The sequence below is a fragment of the Temnothorax longispinosus genome, chromosome 7 (genome assembly GCF_030848805.1).
Source record: "Temnothorax longispinosus isolate EJ_2023e chromosome 7, Tlon_JGU_v1, whole genome shotgun sequence".
Classification (NCBI taxonomy): domain Eukaryota; kingdom Metazoa; phylum Arthropoda; class Insecta; order Hymenoptera; family Formicidae; genus Temnothorax; species Temnothorax longispinosus.
The window spans coordinates 5,829,513-5,849,156 of NC_092364.1; the positions used below are offsets into that span (position 1 = coordinate 5,829,513).

General features: G+C 37.7%; 2 protein-coding genes, 1 long non-coding RNA gene and 1 pseudogene across 3 annotated transcripts; 1 reads left to right on the forward strand and 3 right to left on the reverse strand.

Moving 5' to 3' along the window:
- Positions 1-125: 125 nt before the first annotated feature.
- On the reverse strand, positions 126-2,688 carry LOC139815766 (uncharacterized). The gene is made up of 3 exons (XR_011732821.1): positions 2,152-2,688; positions 1,685-1,869; positions 126-1,621 (listed from the first exon to the last, which is right to left on the reverse strand). It is a non-coding gene; the product is annotated as an uncharacterized lncRNA (long non-coding RNA).
- Positions 2,689-3,467: 779 nt separating this feature from the next.
- Positions 3,468-7,055, forward strand: LOC139815763 (T-box protein 2-like; annotated as a pseudogene).
- A 6,545-nt stretch (positions 7,056-13,600) lies between these two features.
- LOC139816319 (uncharacterized) lies at positions 13,601-16,093 on the reverse strand. Its single transcript, XM_071783731.1, has one exon. The coding sequence runs from the start codon at positions 16,091-16,093 to the stop codon at positions 13,601-13,603; it is 2,493 nt and encodes an 830-aa protein (XP_071639832.1).
- A 36-nt stretch (positions 16,094-16,129) lies between these two features.
- On the reverse strand, positions 16,130-18,466 carry LOC139816320 (uncharacterized). The gene is made up of 2 exons (XM_071783732.1): positions 18,364-18,466; positions 16,130-17,679 (listed from the first exon to the last, which is right to left on the reverse strand). Exons 1-2 carry the CDS (start codon positions 18,464-18,466, stop codon positions 16,130-16,132), a joined length of 1,653 nt encoding a protein of 550 aa, XP_071639833.1.
- Positions 18,467-19,644: the final 1,178 nt, after the last annotated feature.

Here is a 19,644-nt window from a genome sequence, read left to right on the forward strand (position 1 = left end):
ATGACAGATACATATGCGACAAGTAGTTTTATGCTAATTGTAATAAATTTGGATACAAAATTCACGCAAACAGAGAACAAAAGAAGGTACATGTTCCTGTAAATGATTAAATAGAAAGTTGACAAATTGACAATGTACAGTCGCGGTCAGAGTAGTTGCAACCCGTGCTAGACACGTAATTGGTAACCAATCACAACTATCACATGCCAAGTAGCTGCTGCGTGCGCAATTGACGGTATACACTCACGATCAGGCGAGGAAGATATATCCGTCGAATTATGGACTGTATCGAAAGTTCGATATTCATGTTCGAATATCGATACTGGCTAATATCGAAATGTAAAATATCGATACAAAATATCGATATTACAGCCCAAAAGTATCGATATTCAAAATATCGATACAGTATCGCCCATCCCTAGTGCGCTACCCGCTTTACGGGTAAGTGTCATGCATTATCATGCATTACCGACGCTTTGGACATAGCACGGAACAGAACCAAAAGATCGTGCACATAGCACGGATCAGAACCAATAGAGCGTGCACATAACGCGTTACCCATCAGAAATTTTCGTGGACATGGCTACGTAGTTCAATGTGCACGTTTTGTGCACATAGAGGCGCTCGTGGACGGGGACCACCTAAAACGCGGGCATGACCACTCTCATCGTATATCAACAATCTTTCTGTAGCCTTCAAACTATTATAAAATGTAACGAAGTATCTTTTTTCGTATAAAGGCCATTTATTTGCTCCATTTTTAACGAGTACATAATCTTAAATGTAATTATATATAAATTGTATGTTCTTACACGTGAAAATGCAGATCATAAAAGTTGGATATAATACTACGTCAGCATATAATTGCACGTGATATAACTATATCGTCAACATTTGAATAATTTTCTATTAAAAATTACAATTAGCAAACCTTGTTCACAAGGTTATTTAGTTCATATTATGTAAAGACACGAAGCGCACACGCGCACACACACACACATGACTATATATACATTTCATCATATAGACTGCGTTCGGGGAGCGCGCCATTAGCGCTATTGCATCATTTTATTTTTATCGCTCATCAAGTGTAGAACAATGATAGAATACGCAAATAGCGCTAATAGCGCGCTCCCCGAACGCAGCCAGTCATAAGCCCACATTCTGAACTGTCTTTTATCGATATAAAAGCGCGCTTTTATTTCTGAGATCTCAGGTAGTCCTCTTCAACAATTGTAAATAATTGTAAATTCATTAATGTAAAGTATAGTTGCATGCAATTAATTATTATGTATTATATCTTAATCGTATGACAATACCATTCGAAACAATGGTACTTATAAAAGAAAGAAATTGATTATTTAATTAACAATACAATTTATATTTATGATTAATTTATATTTATAATTAAATATATTTATAATTATATAAATTGTTTTTTTTGAATAATATTATAATTAATAAAAAAATATAAATATAAATATAAATAAATATAAATTAATTATAAATATAAATTGTATTGTTAATTACAAAAAACATTGGGTGATCCTTCATTTTTACTTTAAAAAGTCTCTGTTTCGTTTCTAAGTCACTCAACTTGAAGTCTTTGTCCTGCATCATTCTAGTAAATGAAAATAACATGTCATGATCGTAATCAATATTCATATCGTAATAGATTACTTACTCTATTATCAGGCTTCTTCCACGATAAGCTCCTATATGAGCATAATAGGTAGGCACCGGATAGCTTATTGCTTTTGAACGGCGGACAAATAAATGACAAAGATAATATGTTAATTCTTTAAGCTGATCTTCGGTAAATTTGGAATCCTTGTAGAGGCATTTGTATTTTGTAGGCCTCGCTGTACCCTACATTTAAAATCATAATTATCAACACTATACATCAAATAAACTTCATTGAAAAAATATTTATAGTTTATAAATTTAATTATTAATATCATTTAATATGCTTCTTAAAGTAAATTATTGCAATTATTACAAATTAACTACTGCTATAATTACTATTGGTCGCTATATATTACTATTGCGAAAATTTTGTCATATATTTAATGTTTTTCAACAACAAAACCTTTTTGGTTATATATAACAAATATTTTTATTTAGAAAAATTAACCTATCGTATCGACCTACCCGAACACTCTGATGTGATACTAGATAAAAATCGATATGTTCTGGGTGAGTGATAGTTGTGTCAACAATCGTGCCTGCTTTTACGTTATAATTTCTTGTATCTTCGGTGTCGGTTGTATTGGATTTAGGGAAGAGACGCACGTGGTGTCTCTTCTGAACGACCAAGCAATTAATTTCAATATTACTGTCGCGGTTGAGTTTAGTAAAAGCGTTGACCGCTTTTCTTAACTAGTGACCGGATTGTTTTCGATTATAGAAATTTCTTTCACAATTCTTAGAGTTCTACTAAAAAACGGAACTCTTATCAGAACGTCTAGAATTTTCAAAAAAAAATGTTATGCGGACTTAGTCGAATTTCACACGTTGCATCCTCGAAGTCGAATATTTTTTTAACTAGCCATTAAGAAGTTAATAAGGTAAATGTACCAGTGGTCGCACACTTAAGCCACAATTCAGATTGTGATACAAATTTAGCCCATTTAGACGCATGCTTGGTACAAATGACTTGAACCATCTTGAAGCTTAGGGTTTCTAGTTTCTAAACACATGCAATGTTTATTTTAATATTCAGTCATTTATTATTTATGCCGCGAAAATGATAAAAGGTCAAATGTACCAGTGTCCGCACAGCCTTACTCGGTATGTCCCACCCAGTGTCCGCACAATACGATATTTAGGCTGCGGTTCACTTGATGCTACAAATGCTTCGAAGCATTCCTCCTTCAATGAAGAAAGAAGGAGAAGAAAAACGCTTCAAAGCATTTGTGGCGTCAAGTGGACCGCAGCCTTAAACCAAAATATATTCAGCCGTAACATAACCTCTCCATGTAAACAGCAAACAATTTTTCTGATACTGGTTGCACAGATTCAGCATGCACATTAGATTTATTGCAGATATATTATCAACAATGAGTACTTACTTATCAATCGGTTTTCCACACGATATTTTGTTTTCTTTTAATCGAAACACCAGAATTAATTCCGTAGTAACAACTTTGCATCGATCGAGAAACAGCGTGCTACGCGATGTGCGGTTACTGGGACTAGCGAACTTCGCAGGGTTGTACCAGTATCCGAACAGCCGTGACGTGCGAGACCGAATAAACAATTTAAAATAAATGGTAATCCGTGCAGAATCATACTTCAAATTTGTTTGTTATTACAATAACGTATTGTAGATCCCTACACAATTTTTTAGATTTGCAATATTCTTCACGAAATGCTTAATAAATTGAAAACATTAAAGTCGTGTGCGGCGACTGGGACGTGTGCGGCCACTGGTACGTTTACCTTATATTATGTCTTGCTGAACATTTAGAAATTAAGTTAAAAGTATCAATACTCGGACACGCGTACCTATATCTGGACACCTTTATTATTCATAAGTATAACGCGAATTAAAATAAAAAATAAAAATATTTTTTTTGTAGTTTGAAACTTTAGTTATGGTATCTAAACGTTTATTTTCATAAATTTATATTTTTTTAAAGGTATCCAGGCATAGGTACGTGTCCAGGCATTGGTACATTTACCTACTCTTAAGTGTCCGGGTATTGGTACCTTTATACTTTCATTGGATCTGAAAATTAAACAATTTCCCTCCGCACAAGCCGAAATAATTAATAAGATATTTATGATGAATAGTTCACGAAAGAGTACTTTTCAATGAAAAGTAGATTACAGCGGATATACTATATAAGAATAGTTCGAGCTTGTGAACATATCGTTTTGTTAATGATACTATGTAAATGTAATTTTCAAAAAAGGTAAAAAACGGCGCCAAGTACACTTTTATCATATACATGAATGATACGCGAGATTCACTTACGTGACAAGTTAAACGTCTGTTGTTTTCTACTTTGTATACATTGAGTATAATTATGTATTTTTCTTTTGATATTTAAAGGCGCACATTATATTATCGGTTGAAGTTCGGCCAAATCTGTTTGGCCGAAACGGTCGTTTATTATAAGTTTTAATACGATATCGTAACACGCGATTTGGCATAAAAACGTGAACTTTCATTACCGCAGAGAGAAAAAGAGATTCTAAAAACCTCGAGATCCCCCGTGTACATGGATTTTTACGTAAATTTAACATTGTAATGACTTAACGCATTTTTATTTTTCGATATCCTCTTTCTATATTTCTAAAGGGTGTAAAAAAGAATGGTGCACGGAAAGGACAGTTTTGCTGAAGTATCTAAAAATTTAACTAGATACAGATCTGAAAATAATTTTGTTGCATCATCAAAATAATTATGTAAAACATTCAAACTGATTACTAAAATATCAAAATTTTTACAGCAATATCATCGTACTTCAGCGACCTACTATAATTATTTTAATGGTGCAACAAAGTTATTTTTAAACAGAAAATGTTTTTTCCGTATATGTATAGATTAAGGGCATGCATTTCCATGATGCGTGAATAAGAAACTGCATATCTGAAAATGATTTTGTTGGTCCATCAAAATAATTATGTAGAACTTAAACTGATTGTTAAAATGTCAAAATTTTTTACAGAATCATCATATTTCAGCGACTTACTATAATTATTTTAATGGTGTAACAAAATTATTTTCAGATCTGTATATCTGGCTAAATTTTTAGATATTTAGCAAAACCGTTCTTTCCGGGCACACATTTTTATCAGGGTCTAAATATCGCTAATATATATCACTAATGTAAAATGTACATAAAAGAATCCAGTTGTTGCCATTTGTACACGCATTAATCTAATAATTTTTTCGTCTGAATGTTGTTGGAATATTATCGAATTATTAGAGAATCTTAATATCTTGAGTTCGACTGATTGAGATTCAGTGGAAAGGCAAATATGTATAATATATGAGAAGCTTGAAGAAGTGCAGGATATCTCTACTGAGATTACCCGGAAAAGGAACAGACAGTATCTGAACATTTTTAATTCTTTAGGGGCTTGTGTACATAATTATGTACTAAAAAAGAAAAAAAAAACAAAAATAAACAAGAAAGACAAAAAAACAAAAAACAACAAAACAAAAAAAACAGAAAAAAAACTAAAAACTAAAAAAATTAAAAAACTTTTATCAGGGACGTCTTTTAAGACTATCTTATAAATTATAACATTTTACTCCAACGGGATCGATGTGTGGCCCCTAAAGGGTTAAAGAAAGAGAAAGTTACGACAAATGGATTAATAACGCGTAATAAGTTAATATTTATTTTAATTGGCTCAATAGATTAGTGTGATTCTGGCATTTAAAATTATCACGTGAACGTTATTTGTTACCTTATATATTATCTTTTGTGAATCGCGGCAGAAAGGACAAAAAGTTCATTTACACATAGTTTTGTCTCATGTGTTGGCGCCGAACGACCGACGACACATATAGTTCGCTTAGTTTCGGCGGATTGCACTGATCCCGTTTTGTGGTAGGTCACTGGTAGGCGAGAATCGGTCGTTCCAGTTTCATTCTACAACTGCACGTGATTTCGACGTTCGTTCTGAGCATTTCCGTGTTTGCCTTATACCTTACACCGACGGTGTTGGAGAAGAAACGTCGATCATCGGAGATATTTCTTTATGATCCAAACAACGCATTGATGCTCCTGGAACTGAATATGCAACGGCATCGCTACTTTTCGCGCAGTCACCGATCGTTCTACAACGTAAATTAGGTGAGAAGATGCATTCAAGCGAATGGGTATTTCAACCCTCATTGCTGCGCGGAATCAACGTGGAGCTGCTTAATCGAAACCTCTGACAACAATTCTACGAGAATACAGAAATGATAATTACCAAGAGCGGTCGGCGCATGTTCCCGTCCGTTCAAATAAATGTAAACGGTTTGGAGAAACGTGAGAATTATTATGTCTTTATGGAGATAGCACCGGCCTCCGGTCGCCGCCACAAGTACTGTGGATACCAGAACGGGGGCAAGAACAGCAATATGGGTCGCTGGAGTTTTACGGGGTCGCCAGAGCCGCAACAGCCCTTCGGCTATAGAATTTATAAGCATCCTGAAAGTCCGGCAACGGGGAGCTATTGGATGGACAATCCGATCAGCTTCAATAAATTGAAGCTCACGAACATCAACGATCTCAATAATAATGTGGTATTAACATCGACGGACAAATACGTTCCTAGGATCTGGATAGTCCGTTGCTTCGATGCGAACTACAACGAGCTCTTTACTCATTCAACCACGTTGTTTGCTTTTAAGGAGACGGAATTTATCGCGGTGACGGCATACCAAAACGAGAACATCACAAAGTTGAAGATCAATAACAATCCATTCGCGAAGGGTTTTCGCGAGACGGGTCTGTCACGGTTTAAGCGAAAGCATCATTCGATCGATCATCAGGCCCAATCGGATTCCAGTCCCGACGAAGGGGTCTCATTGACCTACGACTCCGAATCGAATCAGCCGAACGATCCCTCCTTAAGGATTCCAAGCTCATTAAAGCATGCGATTATCTTTCACTTTAGCCGGGGAGTCGAAGTTGGCCGGCCTTGCAACGTGGGAGAAGCGGACGCGAATCCCGCCACCGTTGCGTGTCGATCCCCGGCGCCAGGCATGCTTGAAACGCATTGCCCGTGCATTGCGTTTGACACAGATGGATGGATGGATATCCATTCACGAAATAACTTATTACTATTTATTTCTATTTTAATTTGACACGGCTACTAGGGGCGAGTCTCGTCGAGACCGTGGACATGTTCGGACGTGTTTTGTCCTGAATAATTTTTGAAGATTGCTGATGCAATCAGCGCCGAGTTTGGATTGAATCTTTCGAGTCTGTATTTATTATTTTCGACTTGTTCTTGGCCGTTATGTGATCTTGAGGAGGATTAGGTGCCATGAAATTTACAAAGAAGAAGAAGAAGGCTATTGCAGGCCACAGCTACTCGTGGCATGAGTTTCGTGCATCAAGAGGCGTAATCGTTTTTATACCCGATAACTAACGCCTACTTTTGAGAAGCCAGCTACGCAGTCACTGGGTGTCTCCGCACTAACCGTGTCATCAATCTCGTATCGTGCGTGCAGTGCTCGGACCATTCGAGAACTCGGGCGTGAAGATTCATTCTTGACTTCATATTTACTGCGTGTTGGGGAGCAAACGGATTGACAGCCGAAACCTTCCCAGATAATCGTGCTCTTCCTTGGCTCCACAACTCACCAGCGATATTTGGGCCTGTATCACTACAGGCTCACTAGAGGCGCAGTCAGATCGCTATTGACGCCACTTGGTTACTGCAGAGCGCGCCGGTTAGCCGACATCAGATCTTGCGACCGAGCCGTACTGAATCGGAACAGCCTCATTGCAGCGGTCCAGCGAGACCACTGGGAGATGGGCACATGAGTTGACTGGGAGAGGCTATATATTCGCATCACCAGACCAGTAACTGACTTTGACCTCAGGCCCAAAGAGACTCGTGCAGAGAATCAAGGGCCTAAGGCAGCCTGACTCCTCCAATACAATACGAGAGTGCTCGCACCAGCATAATTTTTAGGTTATTTGAATCTTCGGATTCTAACACGGATTCGTTACTTTTTTGCGTTCTTTTCTGCCATGATTTACAAATGGTAGTAGTCTTGCCACTGTTTGCAACGCGGACGGGAGAGAGGCCGCCGTGGCCAGCGTGATTACCGGTACTAGATCCGACCGAGAGAATGAATACTGCATACGCGATCGCGTACTTACCGCTGATCGGCGAGCGACCGGTCGGTCGGCCGCGGGTCCGGTACACGGCCAACAGTGCCTTCGATCACGTAATCTGACTGATCGTTTCCAGTTTTGTCGGCGTGAACTCGCTTTTATTTTATCTTTTAATATTTAATAGCGTAGAGGCAACTATGGTAACTATACCATTTTGATTTATATAGAGTATATAGACTAATGATTATATGTATAGAAAACTTTGTAATTAATTGTAATTGCAAGCCGTTTTATCATACATTGTAAATCCAAGTGTGCTATTTTTACACACATATAAACGTTTAAAAATGATACGTTTGACTGAAGCTCGTTTTACATGTTTTGTTGCGTGTTAAATCAACACGTTTAACCGTATTAATATGTTCTATCGTGTTAAATGGCATCATTCAAAACGACAAGAAATGTGTAAGAAGAGCTTTAGTTAAAATAACACACTTGGATTTGTAGTGAATTAGCCGTATAGAAAAAGAATCTCTCATTATTTCATAAAATTATACTTTTTTTTTTAATGAAAGAAAGTTACGCACTTAACTTTTTTTAACTTTTTAATACGCCATCATGAATATCTGTACTCGATGCAACAAATTATGCGTTTTACTCGTTGATGTTGTTTACGATAATCTTATCGTTGCATCTTTAATCGATTATGCGCGTATATATCGATGCTGCGAGATTTATATCAATATTACTCGTATAACGAACTCCCTCCGTAAATATATCTCCGATTTAACGTCGATTTAGAAATAATCGTGCCGTGCTCGTACCGTTTACGGACAGAAAGATTTAGGCTCGTTTCACACGTAGGTATCCGGCACCGAGCTACCGATGCCGGGTATCCGATCGTTTTTCTTCGTTTTCACAATTCGGCTATCGGACAAACGTAAATGCTCCTATATTAATCCATACATTTCGCGATCGGATACACGGCGTCAGTAGTCCAGTGTCGGATACGTGTGAAACGGGGCTTAGTTGAATTTCATATGTTGCATCTTCGAATATCTTCTTAATTAGTGGCCGGATCGCCACTAGTCAGTGTTATAGTTGCAGGCGTTTTGATGGGAGTTTTAAGAAGATATTCGACTTCAAAGGGCTGCCGTGAATGTCATTTGCATTTTGATGATGATTTTTTAAAACAATTCTAAGGTTTTGCAGTTTTTTACTTATCAGGAACTCTAGAACTTTTTGAAAAGAATCAAGTAAACTACTTAGAACTATTTTGTTTTTAAATTAAACCTTTTTTTTTTATTTTTTTTTTGAAAAAAATTAAAAAACATTTTCTTTTATCAGGAACTTTAGTACATTACATAGTAATATTAATGTGACTATAGCTTTGTTAAGGTCACATAAAAATTACTTTGAAATTTTTAAACTAAAATTCCCATTTTTTATTGTTCTCTCTGAGGTGTAAATCCGGGGGGGGGGGGGTCCCGTTTGCCTACAATCCCGATTGCCTACAGAGCAATTGCCTACAAGCATTATTGCGCATATGTAATAGTTAAAAATACGAACGTACGTTTGGCCAAACACATTGCACACATGACTTTATTGCACACGAATCCATTTAAATCATCAAATATTTATTTGTCGCAACTATAATGTAAAACTGTATTAACCCTTCATGTGTAACGTCTTTTTCGGCACCTGCAACGAGTAACGTCGGGTCACTCGTGTCCGACGCCTAAAAAATACTTTAAAGTGTTCTAAAAAAATCTGAAAAAATTTATGTTACCTTATTATTTTGTTATTTTGTTATTTATCGATAACTAAGATTAATCTATCAATTCCCAATGAAAGAACATGAATTTTTAGTAAAAAAAAAAACATCCAAATTAAAATAAACATTTTACTCACCTGCTATTTTTAATCAACGTAACGTGTAATGTCGGGTCACTCGTGCACTTTCAAAATTTCGTCTGGCTCTCACAACGGCTGTTTACGCACTAGACCGTCGGCGCTTGGGGAGCTAGTAGCTTAGTAGCATACAATTTTTTTCAGTATAGTTTGGTCCCCCCCTCCCCCCTCCCTTCGAGCTACAGGGGACAGTCACTTTCGCCAGGGCACGAGTGACCCGACGTTACACACGAAGGGTTTTGTTTGTTCGTATTATATTGTTAATCTCATTTCGTACCATTCAACTGAATCCAGTTGAAGCATTGAAAACTTCTATATTTTGTAAATGAAATTGTAGATTTCAAATATAACCATTCTTTTGTATCACTAAAGTTTCTAATTGTAGCACTATGAGATATGTGATTACCAAAACCTTCATCCCTTATAGAAATTTAATACTGTAAGTGATTATTTGGCTAGTAATTAATTACTTATTTTGAGTATTGAAATCATAAAAAACAGTACTTTTAATACTCGAAATAAGTAATTAATCATTAGCCAAATAATCATTTACAGTATTAAAATTCTGTAAGGGATTACAAACGAATCTATATAACAAAGTTTTAGTTGATGTTTTAATGCTAATGAATAAGCTATGTTTGTTCGTGAAGACATAGTCTTTGAATAAGCAATCACTTAATTGTGCTTAGCTTCGAACCTTATGCATGATAGGTTTTTTAATGGTCCATATTTTTCATTCATTCATGAATAATGAATGATGTTTGTGATGTTTCGGCTTCAAATTATTTCCGAAAAGATCTATGTTTAACTTTAAATATTTGTTTAGGATTAAGGGGTCATATACGTTTCTCGGCCCTGAAAAGTAGTCCAATAATTATGAGGGATTACCAGAAAACTATTAGATCGATTAAGTTAAATTTTTTTTTTATTGTTAAGAGTGTCTTTTGCAGGAAAGAAAACACACTAAGAAAAAAAAAATACAAAAAAATGTAGCGGTTTCTCGTTTTTCTCGAAACACCACTTTTTAAAACGGTGGGTATGAATAACTGCCTCAGCATTCGTCCTAGAGATTAACTTCATTTTTTTAATACATATTCTTAATGAGATTCTTTATCGTGTCACGGGGGCTTTTATTGGTAAGTTCAATCATGATTTAATAATAATAAAAAATGTAACGACTTTTTCAGAAAAAATCACGACAACTTTTCGAAAGTGTGACCATTTCCGTAATTTTTTTTTGAAAAATCCCTTGTGACACGATAAAGAATCTCATTAGGAATATGTATAAAAAAATGAAGTTAATTGGACGAATGCTGAGGCAGTTATCATGCCCACCGTTTTGAAAAGTGGTGTTTCGAGAATAATGAGAAGCCGCTACATTTTTTTTTGTATTTTTTTTCTTAGTGTATGTTTTTTTTTCCTGCAAAAGACACTCTTTACAGTAAAAAAAAATCAACTTAATCGGTCTAATAGTTTTCTGGTAATCCCTCAACCACTTTTCAGAGCCGAAAAACGTATATTATATGACCCCTTACAGTAAAGTCGTTACGGTGGGGCGCTGTCGCAACAGCTAACGCCTTTGGCGCGAGCACAAACAATCCTCGGGCCTGACCCGAATTTGCCCGAAATCATCCGGTTGTCGCGCCTACTACTGTTCCGAGTCGGAACTTCCGACATGCAAAGGTAAAACGCGCACGCGTTTCCTAATTCGCATATACCGCGCAACGCGTTACATCGCGGATCGATGTGATTCGTCACCTATAATAACTTCGTGGATCGACGTGATTCGTCCTTCGTGAATCGTGAGGCAACGACCCCCACCGAGGGTCTATCGGGACGAAGGATGATCAATAGCTATCGATCCGCGCTCTCTTCCGTTTCTGCCGTGCTAAGGAGAAAGTCGAGCCGGCCGTTCGTGGCAATTATATTATCGGGACTGTTTGCACAAGCTCGCGCACAAGCCTGAACTCTAGAATTAGATGAGGAAGGAACAAATAATAAAGTATCCGTTTATTGAGAGAGAGATTGCATTTAATAATTTAAGTAATTTGAAATGACTCGAGTGGGCAGAACTATACAAAGAATACCAACATTTGTTGCATAGGAGAAGGGAAACTGCCCGAAAACCTTCCCAGTATTCATGAACAAATTATTACATAGATTATATAATATATAATGAAAATACAATAAATGCATAAAACACACAAAAGAAACAAATCAATAATTATTATAGTACAGTCCTTTCCTTGTATTGATGACAAAATAAAAGTTGAATTCACTGATACTTTTCTTTGTTATGTAATCAGGTTAATCATAAAGGAAATATTTATAGTATGTAATCTCATAGTTTCTATTGACGTAGTCAAAATAAAACAGATCACTTAATATCAAGAAAGGACTGTTCAACAAGTAAAGCAAATCAATCAGAATATAAATTTCAGTTCGAACATAATTGAAATAGTTACTGAATTAATGTATCAATCTTTGAATTCTTAATAATAATTACTTTTCATTGGCCTGTTACAATTTACCATATATAAACAATTTGTTCTAGAACAAATAACTCCTTTTCAGCAAAATCATGTATTCAGTACAAAAAAAATAAGGTATAATAATTTCTCAATTTCTCGTATTCATAGGCCTTATGGTTTTGATCGACACATTAATTCACTTTGGTATGAACATAACATTCAATAATTCAGAGTTCGCAAAATACTTAGTAGAATAATTATCAAGTCAATGAGAAATAGCTTTTATAGCAACGCACGGAAACGAATAATATGTAGTTTGATAATCACGCAAGAGACGATTTATATACTTCGCAAGGAACGCAGTTTCATTTAATACTTATTACAAGTGAATGTAAAGACTGTTCGCAAAGTAACATAATAAACAATAAGAAAAATTGTCTGGTCAATGAGAAAGAAACCATCGCACAAAGAAGAAATAAAGTCTTTCTTTTTACTTGTCACGAAAATGGTTGCAACCGCACGATTAATTATTTTACTTTAGACTGAGCTCAGTATAATAATAAGACTCGAGATAACTTTTATCGTCGTTTTCAAAAAGCGAGGAAGTTTTCCTCTCACTTGCTCTCGTGATCTCTGCGAGTTGTAATATCCAAGACTAACCTTGAGAGGATTGATGATCTCTCTCGTAACGGTAGACGAATGTTTAACGTTCACACTCAGTAACGGTAAACGAGAGTCTAACGTTTTCACGCGAATATATTTAAACAGGTTACCTTTCATAGACGATAACATCACCTCGGATATTCACACAATGAATATATATAAAAAGGGCTCAATCCTTATCTCTTTCGCATATTCATGACTTCGAAAGGGCTTGTGATTCCTGTAGACCAGGCTCTCTCGAACTTTGCAGCAAATGGCTGCCTTCCTTCGTTCCACGTGCCGGCATGGCTTGCCGGGACGGATATCCCTGGATTCCTCTCGGTGACGATCGCAGTTTAACGTATCTCTCGTTGAGTCAGATATTTGAAGTAATTAATCTATCACGAAACACGTAGAGGCAATTCACCACTTAATGACTCGATACTCAAAAGATGACGCAATTCTATAGCGAACTTAGCAACAGTGCACGATGTATCGTGCACGAGATCTGGGTAACGAATGGCTCGCTCGCCCGGGCTGCGCGCCCCTCCCGATATCCTTACGCAAGCGCGCGGGAAGCCCGCGCTCGACCGTTCTCGAGCGCCTGGGTTACTACGCGGTCGGACCTATTTCGCGCATACATATCCGCGCGTGCCGACCTACCTCAATACGAACGCCTGGTGGCCGCACTTATACAATCTCTCTCTCTCTCTCTCTCTCTATTTACACGTTGATTTCAAACATTTCCGCCCGCCTTCGTTAACGTAGTTGACGAATAAATTACAAACAAACCTGATCAACGGCCAAAGGACACAACTTAGCAATTGGACGTTTAAATTCTGACGATTGAGTCTTGACCGTAACAACTCTAGTAAGACCATCAGGTCCTGGGTGTCTTTTAATAACTTTACCTAAAGGCCATTTCGACGGAGGATAACGCTCATCAACCACGAGAACCACTGAACCCTCTGTTATAGAATGATTTACACTATTCCATTTATAAATAGCAAGTTGTCTCTGTAAGTAATCTTTTGACCAGTGCGACCAAAAGTGCTCAAGTTTTTGTTGCAGTAATTGCCATCTGTTTAAGTGAGAAATTTGAACTAAAGATAACGATGGTTCAGGAATGGTTGAGAGAGCGCCTCCAATAAGAAAATGCCCCGGGGTAATAATCGAAATATCATCTGGATCGTCCGACAATTGACAAAGAGGACGCGAGTTTAATATTGCCTCAATTTGTGTTAAAAGAGTAGTCATGTCTTCGTACGTTAGTAAAGTATCCCCAATAGTGCGTTTTAAATGATACTTGACTGATTTGACACCAGCCTCCCATTTTCCTCCGAAATGAGGAGCGGAAGGAGGATTAAACTTCCATTGCGTGCCATCACCTAGTAAACAAGAAGCTATTTCTTTCCAATGATCAGAAGCCTCAGAGAAAAGCTGTTTAAGTTTCTTATCGGCTCCCTGAAAGTTCGTGCCACAATCACTAGTAAGAGTAGAACATATACCTCGTCTGGAAGTAAAACGTCGATAAGCAGCAATGAATGCTTCTGAGGTGTAATCAGTGACCAATTCTAGATGAATAGCTGAAGTTGCAAGGCAAACGAAAAGTGAAATATAGCCTTTATATGTCTTAGCTTTTCTACCCTTCCACGTTTTAAGAGTAAACGGTCCAGCATAGTCTACACCTGAGTGTAAGAATGCTCGAGATGGAATAACTCGTTCAACTGGGAGCTGCCCCATAAGTTGTTGAGCTCGTTGTTGACGAAATCGAGTGCATCTAACACACTTCAAAATGAATGACTTAACCTTTACTCGACCTCCTATAATCCAATAAGTTTGTCTAATGAAGGCTAACGTAACTTGTGTTCCACCATGAAGGGTTCGAGAGTGTGCGTCTGATATAACTAAATTCGTGAGAGCTGAATCTTTGGGTAGTATGAAGGGATGTTTATTTTCTTCTGTTAATAAGGAATTTTGAAGTCTTCCTCCTACTCGAAGCATTCCATTTGTATCTATATAGGGAGTTAGGCGAACTAACGGATTCGATTTAGAAAGTGATTGTCCTTGCGAGATAATTTTAATCTCAGAGGAGAATGAACACCGTTGAATAATCTTTATCCAAAAGTCACGCTCATGACAAATATCACTAATTGAAAGAAGAGGATCTATAGTTACATCAAGATCTTTGCGTGTCCTACGAACGAACTTTCTACACAATGCAGTAACGCGAAGCAATTTGGCAAGATTCGAATATTTATAGATGAGATTCCATACTTCTGAGACTTTATTAGTTACCACCGAACAGATTTTGTTCTCTCTTTCTTCAAGATTTTCAATGCCACATGGCAACGGAGTTTGTGGCCAATCAGAACTGGGTTGAGAAAGCCATTCTGGTCCACTCCACCATATGGAGCTTTCACTCAAATGCGAAGGAGAAATCCCTCTAGTAGCTAAATCCGCAGGATTTTTAATTCCTGGAACTAAACCCCACTTACATTGTGGCAACGAATCTTGTATGAAACAAACTCTATTACGAACAAATTCCTTCCATCGAGAAGGATGATTGGTGATCCATGTGTAAGCAACTTGCGAGTCTATCCAAGCGAATAAAGGAATATCAAGTCTTTCGAGAGTAAGAAGAATCGAAATCATCAATTTAGTGAGTAGAACTGCTCCTAATAATTCTAGTCGCGGGATAGTAAGTCTTTTTAGAGGGGCTACCTTCGTCTTTGCTGCTACAAGTGTGACGGTAACTACTGACTCCTTAGAACAAGACCTAAGATAAACAACAGCAGCGATTGCGTGCTGAGATGCATCGCAAAATCCATGAATTTCAAATGAGTCAATTTGATTTAATCCAATCCATCTTGGAAACGTAAAGCTTGATGCTTCTTGTAACTGGCACATGAATTGCTTCCATTTAGCTAGAAGGACAGGAGGGAGTTCGTCATCCCAGTCAAGTCCACTAGACCATAATTCCTGAACAAGAATCCTGCCCGAAATAGTAACAGGAGATAGAAATCCTAATGGATCGAATATCTTTGAAATAGTCGAGAGAATAGTCCTTTTCGAAATGACATTTGGTTCTTCAAGATTTAAAGTAAATCGAAATTGATCAGTCGATGGATGCCAAGCTAAACCTAACGCATGTATGATGGAGGATTCGTCTATTTGAACTGATGTATTGTTAAGTCTATGATTCAACGGAATAGACCTTAGAATTTCTGGATTGTTACTGACCCATTTCTTTAAAGGAAAACCGCCCGCCATGCAAAGATTGTTTACTTGCTCAATTACCAATTGTGTTTACTCAATTGTATCTTCTCCTCCAAAGAAGTCGTCGATATACCTCCCTTTTTTCATAGTTGGCATAGCCAAGGGAAATCTATGGCCTTCGTCAAGAATCAATTGCTCAAAAGCCCGTAAAGCTAGAAAGGGTGCGCATATTAAACCATAAGTTACTGTGAGAAGAATAAATATGATAAGTTTACCAAGAAAGTCTATCCACACAATCCTTTGAAAATCCCAATCGTCAGGATGTACGCGTATCTGTCTGTACATCTTTTCTATATCCGCGAAAAAGACGTATCGAAACACTCGAAACCATATGAGAACGTTAAACAAATTGATTTGCAATTTTGCTCCTGCATGCAGAATTTGATTAAGCGAATAACCAGTAGTTGTTTTACTGGAGCCGTTGAAAACGACTCGCAACTTTGTACTGAGACTTTGTTCTCGATAAACTCCGTGGTGAGGCATATAATAGGCTCTATTCGGTTCAATGAGATTTTTATCTACGCGCTTCATATGGTTTAGTTTCTCGTATTCTTCGATAAAGTCCGTATACAATTTACCGTGAGATTTGTTATTCGAAAATTTATTAGACATATTAACCATTTGTCGAATGGCTTTAGCTTTGGAATCTCCTAATTTATCCGGAGAATCTTTAAACGGAAGTTTAACGATATATCTACCGTCCGCGTCGCGAGAGTGAGTAGCCTTAAAATGATCTTTGCAATCTTGTTCGTCTTTAGACAACGTTTGAGTAGACAATGAAACTTCTTCTGTTTCCCAAAATCGTTTAAGTAGATCATGAAGATCATCATTAACTGACACGTGATAGCCCTGAGCATGAGAACGAATTTGGTTAAGACTAGCTAATCCTGAAACAATCCAACCGAGTTTGGTCAACTGAGCGATAGGAGTATTGGGTTCTCCTTTTACTATACCTTTTTCTATAATCTGAGTGTACAAATCTATTCCTATTATTAGGTTAATGGAACCTGGCTTATTAAAGGACGGATCTGCTAGATTAAGATTTTTCAAATGCAACCATGCATCCTTATCATACGAAAGAGAAGGAATAGACGAAGTCAACTTTGGCAGAATATAAGCGGTTGTTTTTATTTCGAATTTAGATGAAAAACGTGGTTTGATTACGAACGAGGTGATACCTTTAGTTTTATTCGTCCCTTGTCCACCGATACCTGCTAAAGAGATTGAAGAGTTACTACGAGGCAAGTTTAATTGTTGAACGACTCTTTCCGTAATAATTGATACCTCTGATCCGGGATCGATGAGTGCTCGAACACTCCTTGTTTCATTTCTATCAGAAATTATAAATACTCTAGCTGTCGCTAATAAGACACAAGAAGCAGGTACATTTGAATCGACAATAAAATGTAAAACTTTAGCAGCGTTCGCATCTATCACAGCAGAACTAGATTGAACCTGATCTTCAGACTTTACATCTTTCTTTTCCGATGAAGCTTCTACTTTGTGTATTGTAGTATGATGCTTTTTCCCGCACTTCTGACAACGTTTAACTACCTTGCAATGGGAAACTCGATGATTTCCTAAGCAATTGAAACACAGTTTGTGTTTAGTTACAAGTGCTAACTTTTGAGCTCTCTCTCTCTCTCTCTATTTACACGTTGATTTCAAACAGGGACTATCGGGAGTGCCGAAAGTAATTGCGCGAAGTCCGTAATAGTTTCATCGCGAGCCGCACCCGCTCGAGTGGTCGCCGCGTGAAACATCTCAGATAGCTTTTCCGTTCACGTGAACGGAGAGTGAGCCGGTTTTCGTCGCGCGCGTACCCGGTCGATTGATCCGCGCGAATTTCGGAAAGTTGAGTGCGCTCAGTGCATCTGTGCAAAGGGTTGTATCGTGCGCCCAAGTTTCGTCGCGATCTGCACCCGCTCGAGTGGTCGTCGCGCTAAACATCTCTTTTCCCGAGTTTTCGTCGCCCGTAATACGACGGGACGACCGACGCACACAGACGGATCACGTGATCACCGCGTGCGGTAGCGTGATCCTTGGCGAAAGACTCGTGTCGACGGCGAAACCGTCCCACCACGACGCGAATCCGGTTCTCGCGAGTGCCTCTATCTCGAGCGTCGCGATCACCGAGCGTGAGAGTTGTCGATCATTTCTCATAAAATCAACGTTGGGAGTTCGATCCCGATATCGACCCCGCTCGCGGCCATCTTGTCGTACCGCGCCGTACATTGTGAACGCGGCTTTACCGCGCCTCGTACCTCTGTGATTTAGTGTAAAATTCGTGCCCGCTATCGTCGTCGTCCCCGAGTAACCCAAGTGAGCCTGAGTCTCTCGCACGTCTCCGTGTTTGCGGTCGCTCATCTGCCTCGCGAGCAAGATATCCGTCGGTCGCGTGCAAGATCTCCGATCGCGGGGGCGGTCATTCATCGTTCTTTAAAATTTCCGTTTCGCGAGCCACGCAGAGAAACCGAGCGACTCAAGATTTCCGCCCAACATTTCCGCGAAGGCTCAACCCGTTCGGGTGCGCGAGAGTGCGAGTAGTGCATGTGTATAAGACAGCAAAATAAATTGTGCTTGTCAATCAAATATAAAGGGCGTGGCTCTTGCCCCGCGTCCTGGTCAGGGTGGTCCCGGCATTCATTCGTGTCCCGAGGGCACCTCGGCAGAGCACGAAACAATATTGTTTTATACATATTTCAAGTAATCGATGAGTATCTGATGTCAAAGAATTTAATGTGCAGGTAATACATACTATTTTCCTGAGAAGTAAGTAATAGTTTCCAAAATTTGTTTTGCATAAGAATTAAATTACCAATTAATAGACACAAATTGTTGACTAAAAATAACATTTCTGAAGCAGATAAAATTAGAAGTTTAATTTTTATTGGTTCAGCTTGTAATATTGGAGTAATATTTCTGTCACAAGACATGCGTTCATAATTACTTAATCGATTATTTAAGTGTTGTAAAGTAAAAAATTTTTCAACGTTAATAAAATTATTCAGTATTTTTCCCATATCATATCTGCATACACCTTCAAGCAAGTCGTGCATTGGGTCTATGGATAAGTTCTTTAAAAAATGGAAAGCAGGTATCTTATTGAAAATACAAGGTTCTTGAACACCAAATATTTTTTTACTGCAATGTTTCGAGTAATCTTCAATTTTTTTAATTAGTTGAGCATTTTCTACAAATTGTTTATGAAGTTCTGTTTTAGAAGCAGTACAAATTTTACAACTGTACATAGAATTAAAACTTTTATTGACACCTAAAATGCTATTTAATCCTAAGTTGTCTCCTGCTATATATGTAAGACTAAAGAAGATTTTATATGTTTTACCACAAATATTTATTATTAAGCCATTATTTTCCAAATCAGTTATTTGTTGAACAATGTTGTGAAATATTCTGTCATTACCAAAACGTTTATGATCTGTATACTTATGGATCTGCAGTAAAAAGATATTTTCTAACATACTTGCACATATTTAGATGGTAAGCAGGATATTGTACAATAAACTGTTCCAATTTTATTAATA

Bases quoted from the DNA above. Each gene is read 5' to 3' on its own strand.
- LOC139816319 (XM_071783731.1), bottom strand. From the start codon at position 16,093: ATGGCGGGCGGTTTTCCTTTAAAGAAATGGGTCAGTAACAATCCAGAA.
- LOC139816320 (XM_071783732.1), bottom strand. From the start codon at position 18,466: ATGAGCGACCGCAAACACGGAGACGTGCGAGAGACTCAGGCTCACTTG. The intron at 17,680-18,363 runs GTACGAGGCGCG...TCAATTGCTTAG, and splicing joins TTTTACACTAAATCACAGAG to GAAATCATCGAGTTTCCCAT.